The 11,722-nt window shown below is 30.8% G+C and overlaps 1 protein-coding gene across 2 annotated transcripts; it reads right to left on the bottom strand.

The window, feature by feature from the left end:
* Positions 1-973: 973 nt before the first annotated feature.
* Positions 974-6,603, bottom strand: LOC114272977 (disease resistance protein RPV1). Of its 2 annotated transcripts, none has more exons than XM_082868649.1 (5): positions 5,902-6,603; positions 4,214-5,312; positions 2,955-3,392; positions 1,915-2,871; positions 974-1,808 (listed from the first exon to the last, which is right to left on the bottom strand). In XM_082868649.1, exons 1-5 carry the CDS (start codon positions 6,426-6,428, stop codon positions 1,236-1,238), a joined length of 3,594 nt encoding a protein of 1,197 aa, XP_082724775.1. In that variant the 5' UTR covers positions 6,429-6,603; the 3' UTR covers positions 974-1,235. The 2 variants fall into 2 exon arrangements, with proteins under 2 accessions (XP_082724775.1, XP_082724776.1); XM_082868650.1 differs by having other exon boundaries at positions 974-1,686; positions 5,902-6,601.
* Positions 6,604-11,722: the final 5,119 nt, after the last annotated feature.

Raw genomic sequence — 11,722 nt, 5'->3', positions numbered from 1 at the left:
ATTATAATTATTATATCGACCTAATTTTCTCGGACCATGATATAAACAGATAACTTTACAAGATGAATTATTTAGATTATCAAAATAGAATTCGTGGTGAGTCCTATGGACCCTAACATAACAGAATTTTCAACCTTAAGGGTCGTTTGGCAATTATTTTTTTAATTGGCTTTTTGGCTTTTTTTTGGACTTTTTTAGCCTGAAACTTTTTTTTTGTTTGGTTTTCTTGTTTGGCTTTTTTGGCTTTAGAATGACAAACTTTTTATTGGCTCTTTTGGCTTTTTGGTTTTTTTACTTTTCTTTTTTGTCCTTTTGTGAGTTTTTAGCCCAACATAAAAACCAAACCGGGGCTAAATATTAGACTGGCAAAACACCTTTGATTCCATAATTTAAATAGGGAATAATTAATTAAAATGAGGTGACAGTGTCGTTTCAAAATTAAAAATCCATTTTGCTGAATATTTTGATTTAAAATGATAACACACAAATTTGTAACTTGACTTTATTTGTCAGTAGTTATTAAGTGGGTGATTAGTATTCATTTATTATTCACCCTTTCAAATTATTTTGGAGAGGATTCTTTGGAGGATACTGTTTAGACTCGTGGAACTTATCATGGGTTCCGTTTTGATAATTTAAATTGTTTATCGTGTTAAATATTTCGTGTATTTCATCTATACAAAAAATTAAGTTGATCCGATAATTGTGATATATTCAATTTATTAGGTGACACCAAAATTTTGGACAACTGTGTTTTTAAAAATAAACTATTTATCTATTTGGTGAAAAATGTGATAAATTGAATAGGTTATGATTATTAGATCGATCAAATTATTATTATTATTATTATTATGTGAAAGAAATAGACGAAGTGAGTGCTTGATAAAATGAATAGTTCGAATTATCAAAATAAAATCTATGATGAAGCAAGATTTTGTCAAGCACTAAGTAAGATTTACGTTAGCAAAGCATATGAGTAATTCCAAATTAAAATATAACTCTGAGCAATTCCAAAGTAAAATATAATCCCAGTAGCAGTAGCTTCACCTAAACAGTAGTACACAGCATCATCAAAATCAAAGAAAAGTAGCAACATTCTCTCTCACTGAAATAACTTCTTCCTAAATAACAGAAAATCACAAAGCAGAGGCACTAGCAATATACAACTGATTCATATCACTTAATCGAAATCCTTAACAACCAATTCCCGAGGTAGTAGTGCATGAAGGCTGAGATCATAGACCATCACAAATTCTACAATCCTGCCAATGAAGGCCTAGTTGGTAGACATTTTTGCTTGCCGGACTTACTGCAGATGCATTTCCGGGAACTACATTTCCATAGAGAGAGAATTGTTGGGATGCTTCTTCACTAGTTGATTGGCTACTCTTCTCTTCTTGCTCCTTGTACACAAAATGGACTCCGACCTCCTTTACTTGAAAATATTCATTTCCAACCACTGAAATATTCAGTTCATCGCCACTTTCCAACTGATTTTCAAACTTCCAATAACTTAACATCATCATGTCCTCATCAGCTTCTGGAATGCCAAAGACATATGGGGAATGACTCCAAATCAAACTCTTGGTCGTATTGCTGATAATAGTGTGTGCGTCCCAATTATATTCATGTCCTTTTTGATTATCAGAAAGTGCATAAATAGAACATACACTCAAGCATCGGATTCTGAAATTAAGATGCGATGGCACAGTAAATGATATTGAATATCCTTCATTTTTAAGATTAAACAAGTCTGGAACCTTGCTTCCCAAACAATAAGCACAGAATATGTGTGTTTCATGACATCCCTGTGCGACATAAAGTATAATTAATTTAAAGATTATGTATATACTGAGAGAGAGAGAGAGAGAGAGAGAGAGAGAGAGAGAGAGAGAGAGAGAGAGAGAGAGAGACCTGCAGGGGAAACTTCCTTACTTTCTCTGACCCAAAGCATGAAAGCATAACATTTGAGCATCCCATGGATCCTAAGTTGGACAAGCCCAAATTGTTAATTATCTCCATGTCAATATTTCCTAGAGGTTCAAACTTGAAATCTCCCTCAATCTCAACTAGATTTTGCTCTGAGTCCAGGGATAGAAATGTTCTTCCTAACCTGCAATCGACAAATTGATTGCCACATATGTTCTTACATTCTAGGGTTAATGGAAGTGATTGAAAGGTTACTTTCTCCAACAATATACAATCTGGGATATATAATTCTTTTAATTTGTACTGCACTTCAACTGACCAGAGCTTTTCGCACCCAATTAAATAAAGCTTTTGGAGTCCAAAATGACCTCTGATGCAATTTGGGACGCTACGAATTGGATTACCACTCAGATTTAAAATCTGCAACGAGGATAGGTTGCTAAAATCCCTAGGAAAATCATCATCTGATAAATTACAGTTCTCAAGACTTAAGTGTACCAAGGACTGTGGTAAAAGAGCCCATGAAATTTCCATGCTTTTTCTTGGCTTCAACAGAGAGGGATAGATGAATGAATGCCATGATTTGACCTCTTTACTGGTAGAGAGTAATTGACTTATGGAAATTCTATTTGCATGGAGAACTGTTAATGACTCAATAGTGTCCATTCCTGTTGGCAGTTCCTCAAGATTTGAGCAACCTGAGATGTCAAGTGTTTCCAAAGACTTTAGCATACAAATGCTTCTCGGGAGCTTCCTCAAATTTTTGCAATCTTTTAAATTGAACAAAACAAGTCTCTCAAGGTGTCCAATGGATTCGTGAACCTCAACTAGCCTTGCACAATTTTTAAATATCAACTTCTCCAGATTGGGGACTTTCGAGAAGTCGGGAGTTTTAAGGCAATGGGAATGACTAAGATCAAGGATTTTTAGTGACTTGAGAAGCTGTTAAACAAGAAAAAGCAACTATTAATATTTCTTCAGTTTTCATATGAAATTAAAAATATATATATACATCTGTAACATACCTTGTCTCCTTCCCAAATTTTTTGCAAGCTACTATGACTCATGTCAAGAACAATCAGGCTCTCCAAAGGAAAATCACAGGGTATAAATTTGAAAGGGAATCCATGCCAACATAACCATCGTAATCCTTTAGGAAAAATTTTCAAGTTTCCACTTATTTGCACATAATTGAGCTGCAAAAGTTTTAGTTTATGCATCCTTGCAAATGCATCAACTTCCAAAGTTAGTTGATTTGAATTTCCTAGAGCAGTCCCTACGTTCTTCGAGGAGAACATGCCAAAACAGAGTCTTTTAAATGAGTTGCTTGTATTTGTTAAAAATGGCGTGTCGAGGAATTCATCATAATGACGTTTTCTATTAACACCAAAATTTGTCCTGTCATGTTTATCTTTCTTGAACAAATTCATATCAAGTGTGAGGCCTTCGATTTTTCTTGTCCCCTGGCAATGAACAAGAGAAGGGCAATTTTTATCAATAAGAGTAATGCTATAAAATATAATTTCTGCAAAGATCAATCATACAAAATGATGTGGCCTTTTTCAAATAAAAACAACAGAAATGAAACTGATAATTTCAAAAATCCAATTGTCATATTATCCTACATGATATATATATATATATATATTGTTGAATTACACTATTAGTCTTTATAGTTTAAACGAAGTATTACTTTTGTCTCTATAGTTTCAATTTGAACCATTTGGTCCCTACACTTTCCAATTTGTTGCAACATAGTCCCTTGTTACTTAAAACTAGATTATTATAATAAAATTGTTGCAATATAATAAAATTTGAAACAGAAAAAGACCGTACATAAAACTAGAGGGACCAAATTAAAATTCAAAACAAACTACAATGACCACTGGTGTAATATACCAAATTGGAATTCAAACAAACTATAGGAACTATCGGTGTAATGAATATATTACACTGGTGGTCATTGTAATTTGTTTTGAATTTCAATTTGGTCCCTCTAGTTTTATATATAATTTTTTTCCATCCAAAATCTGAACAACACATGTTGGAGAGACCACAATGCAAAAAATAAAAAATAAAAAAATTGTAGTGACTAAATTGTTCAAATTAAAACTATAAGAATCAAATAAAACTTCGATCAAACTAGAGGAACCAGCAGTGTAATTTACCCATTTTCTTTTATTATATTATACAAAGATTTTTCTAGATCATTTTTCCGATATAAATAGCATAACTACATAAATAAATAGAAATAAACATGAAAAGCAACAAGGTTAATACTTACAGTATTTTCTCTCAAAACATTCAAGGAATCTTTGTGATTACAAAGTCTACTACGTTCTCCTGGCTCAGGTGATTCTTGCCGAACAATTTCTTTTCCCATTTCTTGAACCAATTGATGCATCACCAACTTTTTGCATTCATCAATTGTTAACAAACATCTATCAATGAGATTTTGAATCCCAACCATTGTGTAAAAATCACATCCATCTAGAATTGTAACTACCCAATCTTCATCCATCCCAACAAAGAAACAAGCAACATGGAGGAATAAATTTTTGTCATGGTCATCTTGTAAAGAGTCATAGCTTATTCTGAGTTTTTCAATGACTTCAGAATTGGGAATTGCTTTCAATTTTTGTAATTGACTTTTCCAGACATTTAAGCTTCTTCCAGACAAAGAAGCACCCAAAATTTTGATAGCTAGTGGAAGCCCTCCACAGTACTGCACCACCCTTTTGGAGTCCTCCATGAAACCATCAATGGGACAATTTTTCCCAAAGGCATGCCAACTAAAGAGCTCTAAGGATTCATCATTATCCAATTTTTCAACCTTGTGCACTCGACAAACTTCATGAGCCTTGAGCAATCGCTCACGCCTAGTGGTTATAATGATTTTACTACCTTGAGAAAGCCAGTCTCTCATTCCAAGTATTGCATCCAATTGATCTACTGTATCCACATCATCAAGGACTACAAGAACTTTTTTACAACATAATGCATTTTTAATCTTTACAACTCCTTCATCAACACTGTATAATTTTTCCTTTCTTCCCTTTAACATATCTGAAAGAAGTTGTCGTTGTAATCGAAGTAAACCATCTTGCTGTTTTAAAATTTCTCTTACATTTGCAAGAAAACTGCTACCTTCGAATCTTGAGAAGTTCAAATTATATAGTACTTTGGCGATGGTTGTCTTCCCTATTCCACCCATCCCACAAATTGCGACTATACCAACATCACTAGACTCATCTTGTAACCAAAGCCCAATGTTTTTGGCTCGAGAATATATTCCAATCAGGTGGGGGGCAATACCCAAGGTTGTGCGACGTAGTTTGTCTCCAACCACTTTCACAATTTTCTGGATAAACTTTGACTCAAGTCTAATTATCAGATTAAGATGGAAAATAAAGAACAATAAGAATGCCGTCAATTGAATTTAATTGCTAATTCTCATGCAATACTGAACCAAAAGACCATGTTGCTGCCTTGGTTGAAACAATTGGAAGAGTCTTAGATGAAAAGAAAGGGTTTTCACTATCATGGTTTTGAAACAATACTCTTTTGTCTAATTTTAACTTCTATGTTTTTCAATTTTTGATTAGTAAGCCAAGTTGTAGAAACTTTTAAATAATGGGCCAAATTTCAATAAAATGTTTATGATTAGAAATGAATAGCAACTCGTGATCTTTTCATATAACTTGAAAAGGAGCATCTTAAAAATTCGTGAGTTAATAAATTCAATTTGTTTTTTTGGGAAACTGACTTGTAGGATGCTTTTGTGTTTGAAGGTTATCTTACAAAAATTAAACTATGTAAATCTGTCATAATTAACAAAACAATTCATTCCAAAATTTGAACACATAATTCTTCATTCAAAAGGCCCTAGTATGAAATACTTTGATCTACGAAATCCAAAAAATGGTGATATAAGTAATGCTTAGCGAAGAAAAGGACTTGGGAGGAAATTACCCGTCAGTTTGATTTTGTAAGTTCATCCCTGCCAAATCTGCAGCTTCTCTAAGTGCTGCCTTCCATTCTTCCACTTTGCCAATCCATTCAACTTTTCTTTCACTCGCTTCTGCGTGAAATCTCTCTTCATGCCTCGTAAATGCTTCTTTGAAACTTTTCTTTTGCTTCCTCACATGAGATGGATCCACATGATAGAAAACAGGTAGAACTACATGTCCAACAGTCCTCCGGCGTTCGAGGATCATGACAAGTTCATCAAGACACCAACTTGAAGATGCATAGTCCTCCGAGAAGACAACTATTGAAATCTTTGACTCTTGAATTGCTTTGTTCAATTCGAACTTAATATTCTCCCCTCTTTCAATTCCATCATCATCTCTGAAAGTACGAAATCCAGCATGCACTAAAGCTGTGTAGAGGTGGTCAGTGAACGTCTTGCGAGTATCTTCCCCTCTAAAGCTCAAGAACACATCATAACTACAATGAGAATTGGAGGAGGATGTTTCTTGGGATCTGACAATTGCCATTGGATTAAAGCTCAAAGAAAGACCAATTAAGGACAGAAGAGCCAAGATATGAATTATATATCTGTTTAGGCACCATGGATATTTATAGATGTCACTATATGTAAATGAAGTACCAAGTAAGAAAACGATGAGAGAAATGCTATATTAATTTACATGGTCTTTCCCGGAAGCTTGTAAGTGTCTTGATAAGAATTCTTGACTTTATGTTCTACCAAGTCTTCCCCAAATTATTTTTTGTGGGACCTTTTGTTGTCCTTAAAATTATTTAAAAATTCTTATCCTTTGGAAAATCATGAGCCAATCTAACCCACCTTCATTTGTTTAATTTAAACCAAAATGCCCTAAACCAATTCAATCATTGCTCTATTATTTAAAGACAGATATTGCTATATGTCACCCATTTTCTCTGATCGTTTGGAATCACTATTTAAGTGGATATTCATAATTGATTCCTGGTCATAAATAATTATTCATGAAACTAAATAATGTTTTTTCATTTCTTAATGATATGAAATGGTGGTAAAGCAAATAATATACAATAGAGAAGGATTTGAATTCTTTGTGGTATTTATTTTTGTCTCATTGTGAGGGTTGTTTATAATTGTTTATTTATTCTTAAGTTTAGGTTAGGTAGTTGGGTTTGGTGACTGTGTTCACTTTTTAATTATTATTAAATTAGTAGTTAATTTAATGTAATACTTGTCATATTTGTGAATAATTATTATTTATTGAAACTTTGTTTTCTATTGTTAACCATACCATTAGGTAGCCACTGATCTATACAAATGGTTGGCGTTAATAGCAGGTTTTTAGTGATCTTTTAATAGAGGCCGCTTGTAACGTAGGTTTTTAGTGATTTTTTTTTTACTTTTAATTTTTTTATGAGATAAAAAAATTAATGTATTTAGAATAATTTTTTTAATTGAATAGATAGTTATGAAAAAAAAAATTGATTGATTAATTTGTATGATTTGACATTTTACTAATAGAGTTGAATTTGAAATTTGAAAATTTTTTTTGTGACTTTTTAAATTTTTTTTAAACCAAAAAATCTCTTACCAAATGGAGCTAATTGTGGTGTGCCTTAATAAAATGCATCATTATTCACGCATAAGCATTAGTGTATGAGGTAGGCTTGAAAATTTGGATTCTGTTTTGTTTGATTTAAAATTTTTTTTTTAATTTTTTTAGTAATTTTTTTTAAACTTTTAAATGTACTTAATCTAAATACTAATTTTTTTTTTACAATTACTAAAATATAAAAAAAAGTTTATTAAATACAAATAAAACAAAATAAAAAATATGTGTGATTTTTGCATTCTTTTGCACCAAATGTGAATGAGACCGTGGATTAGAGAGAGTGCAAGTGGGGCACAGTGAGACAGGCATGGATGGACGAAGCTGGTGAGAAAGTGAGACCTTTAAAACAAAATTTTCAAATGTAAATTGTTTTTATTGCGATTCATTTACTCAAATGGGATATTTTGATATGAGCGATGCTATCTATTTGAAATTTTGTTAACAACTCTATTAAAAGTATCTACATCCACATATCATTAGACGCAAAAATATTATTGTTATTTTCATAATCAATTACATTTAACCATTTGTACTTTTAGTAAAATTATTAGTAGGGGATAGAATTATTCATTTGGATACATCACGGTCCACGGCATGTTAAGGCCAACAAAAAATAGGGAAAAGAGGATGAGTGTTTGATAACATGATTTAATATTTAGAACTGAATGTATTAAGGTGGTGTTTGGCAAGTTGGGTTTGGAGGATTTGTTGGCTAAAATCCACAAAAGACAAAATAGGCTAGAATAGCCAATAAGACAAAATATCTCATCAAATACATAATTATTTCATTTTTACTCTCACAAATATCTCATCCAATTACAAAAAAATCCAATCATCTTCCCAAACACAAGTATTTTAACCTACTAAAATAGCCTACTAAAATAGTCAACTTTCCAAATGAGTCCTAAGTAATAATCAATTAAGTCTGTTTGACAACCATAATTGATATTACTTAAAAATTTAAGTATCTCTTAAAATATTGGCTAAAACTTTAAAAAAATTTAATTCATTTAAAACTTACTTAATTCTAACTGAATTTATAAATACTAAATATAAGTATCAATATGCACTATTATAAATTCACCACCACCATCACCATCACCACCATGCCACCGTCACTGCCATTGCCACTAGCGCTACTACTACCACCAACACACACTACAAAAATTAAGGTTTTAGAGACCAAAATTTAAAGACAAATTATTTTTTAGGGACCAAATATTTTTGTTATGAAATAATCATTATATTTTTAACAACGAAAATTGGACATTAGTGATGAATTATTATACTTTTGAGATCAAATTTTTTGACTAAAAAAATAAACCATTTTAAGACCAAATTATCTTATCCCTAAAAGTCTATTTATTAGTGACATTTTTAAAATTTTGTTGCTAAAAGTCTTATTTTTGACTTTTCGGGACAACCTTTTGGTGACTATCCTCACAACGATAGAAATTGGTCCCTAAATATCTTTTGTAACAAAATTTTCACTTTTAGAGACCAAAACATTGGGTCTCTAAAATTCTTGTATGTTGTAGTGACAACCACCACCACTACTGTTATCACTACCACCAGTCCACCACCATGCCACCGCCACCACAACCACAACCACAACTACAACCACCACCATAACTACAACCACCACCATCATGGCAACACTACTACTACCATCACTACTGCTACTACTACCATCGCCGCCGCCGCCATCACTACCACTACATTCATGACCATTGACATTGTTGCCATAAGTATCATCATCGTTTTACTATCACTATTATTGTTACCGCTAGCACCACCGTCACCACCAGCATTACAATATAAAAATTGAAACATACAATTTAAAAATAATCACTTTGCTTGTTTTTGGTTTTCTAAAAATACTTTTCAGAATATTCTATTTTCTTGTTTTCCGTGTTGCTTTTACTGAATTTTTTTAATATTTTAAGTAATTTTTTTTTTTAATTTTTAGACACACCTAACATAAATACACATAAAAGTATAATTTTTGTGAAAAAATCTTTTAAAAATTCACTAAATAGCAAAAACACAAAAAAAAAAAATACGAGAATTCAGTACATGTTTCATATTTTTTTGTATTTATTAATTTTTAAAAATATTTTTTCACAATTTTTTTACTTTTTGGATACATCTAAGTACGGTGCATCTAAAAAATTTTTTAAAAAAAATGTTTAAAATTTTAAAAATATTCACTAAAAATAAAAAAAACACAAAAAATAAAAAACTCAATTTTCAAAAAACTTAATCTAAAAAACTCAAACCAAACACACAGAATAAATTTCAAATTTGATTTACATATCAAACAACTTATTTTTAGTTTAGCACTTAAATTTTTATCAAGCAACTTTTTAGCTTAAAAATTTAGTATTTAGTTTTCAATATTTAATTTTCAGTTTCAATTTTTAGTCTTCAGTTTTTAGTTTTCAATTTTATCAAACACCACCTTAACTCACATATAAAAATGATATTTTAATTTTTTTTACTTTTTGATTATAAAAATAGATATGTGGATGGCAAACTAATTCATTGTAAGTAAGAAAATATTTACAAGACATAATTATTCGATTGGAAGGAACACCTCGATAATTGAAATTGTTTATATTAAAGAGTTTATGAAAAAGATCATTCTTGTAAAAATTAAATTATTTAAATAACCTTGAGCAAATGTTTAGATTACATTTGTCATTAAAAAATAAATGTCAATTACAATTTTGATCATGAACCATTTATCATTTTGAAGACAAATGTAACCTAATAATATATTTATAGTATTCGGATCAATTTGATTTTTTTGTAAGAATGATTTTTTCGACGGGCCTTTAAATATGAGTGATTCGAATTATTAAAATTAGTCCTGTGGTGAGACTATGTAGGCCCAACAATACCTCCAGTAATAGTGGGAAGAAAAAATATAAGGCCTTTGGGTTTGAATATTTTTTATATCTCATATGTTTATAATCACACATATTATAGTAGATTTTGTTTTGACCTATTGATTTATGATTTTTCCTTAGAAGCAAGTGAAGGGAGATTTAAGGAGTAATAGCACAACATAGCTAATTAATTACCAAAGCTTGTATGGAGTTTTGTTACATTCCCTATTTTATCACCCTCAATTACATTTCTAATGAGGTGACAAGCAATATTGAACAAGAAAAAAATAAATTTAAAGAGAATTGATTAGTTGATATTATTTGCAATTTCATTAGAGATGTAATTGGGGGTGAAAAAATTGGAGAATGGGACATTTCTCAACTTGTATGCGTCTTGACAATAAATTCATTTGCACCAAATGTGAAAGAGATCTTTTGAGGGCATGCGAATGGAAGAAGCTGCTACGAAGATGGGGTGAAGAAGCAATGAATAAAATGAATGGAATGGAATCATATTAAACAACATTTTTGGCAATTAAAAATAGTCTACGTCATTGGTGTGAATCATATATATATATGTTATTTTTTTCAAAAAGCTATTAAAGTTTTATTAAATAATAAAAAAAGGAGATTGATTTCTTATTTGTGTCCTTTTTTATATTTTATTTTTTAATTAGATGATGTAGTGTTATAAATGAACAGAGTCTGTTCGTGAACAAACTCGAACTCGACTCAGTAAGGACTCATTCAAATCGGTTCGTTAAATTTTTATTGCATTCGAGTTCGAACTCGTTTAAATCTTAATAAACAAGTCTAAACATATTAAAACTCAGCTTGTTAACTTGGGTCGTTAGTTGGTTCATTTAATATTTATTTAAATAATAGAATAAATATATTATTTATAAATTAAAAAAATATGTATGAACAATAGGATAAATATGGTGGTTGTAGATATTATTATTTTAGTAAGATGTTGACTTTTCTTTAGTATGTTTGTATATGTTATATATAATTAATTTTAACTTTTAATTTTATATGTAAATATGAATTTATAATTTTTTTGGCTCGTTAAAGTTTATGAACATGCTCGAGCTTGAGTCAGAGTCAAGTTTAAACAAACTCAACTCGAACTCGATTCGTTAAATTTCTATTGAGTTCGCGCTCAAGTTTAAACTAGTTAAAATCTTAATAAATAAGTACAAACATATTAAAACTCAACTCGACTCGATTCGACTCATTTGCAGCCTAGACGTATGTAAAGTTTATGAGCCCAACATTCAGTAACATTCAAATAATTACATGGAAGTAGTATTATGTTTAAGT

The sequence above is a fragment of the Camellia sinensis genome, chromosome 5 (genome assembly GCF_055761805.1).
Source record: "Camellia sinensis isolate YWXY chromosome 5, ASM5576180v1, whole genome shotgun sequence".
Taxonomy (NCBI): domain Eukaryota; kingdom Viridiplantae; phylum Streptophyta; class Magnoliopsida; order Ericales; family Theaceae; genus Camellia; species Camellia sinensis.
The sequence above is the reverse complement of the archived record's forward strand: the minus strand, read 5'-3'. Positions and strand labels throughout refer to the sequence as shown.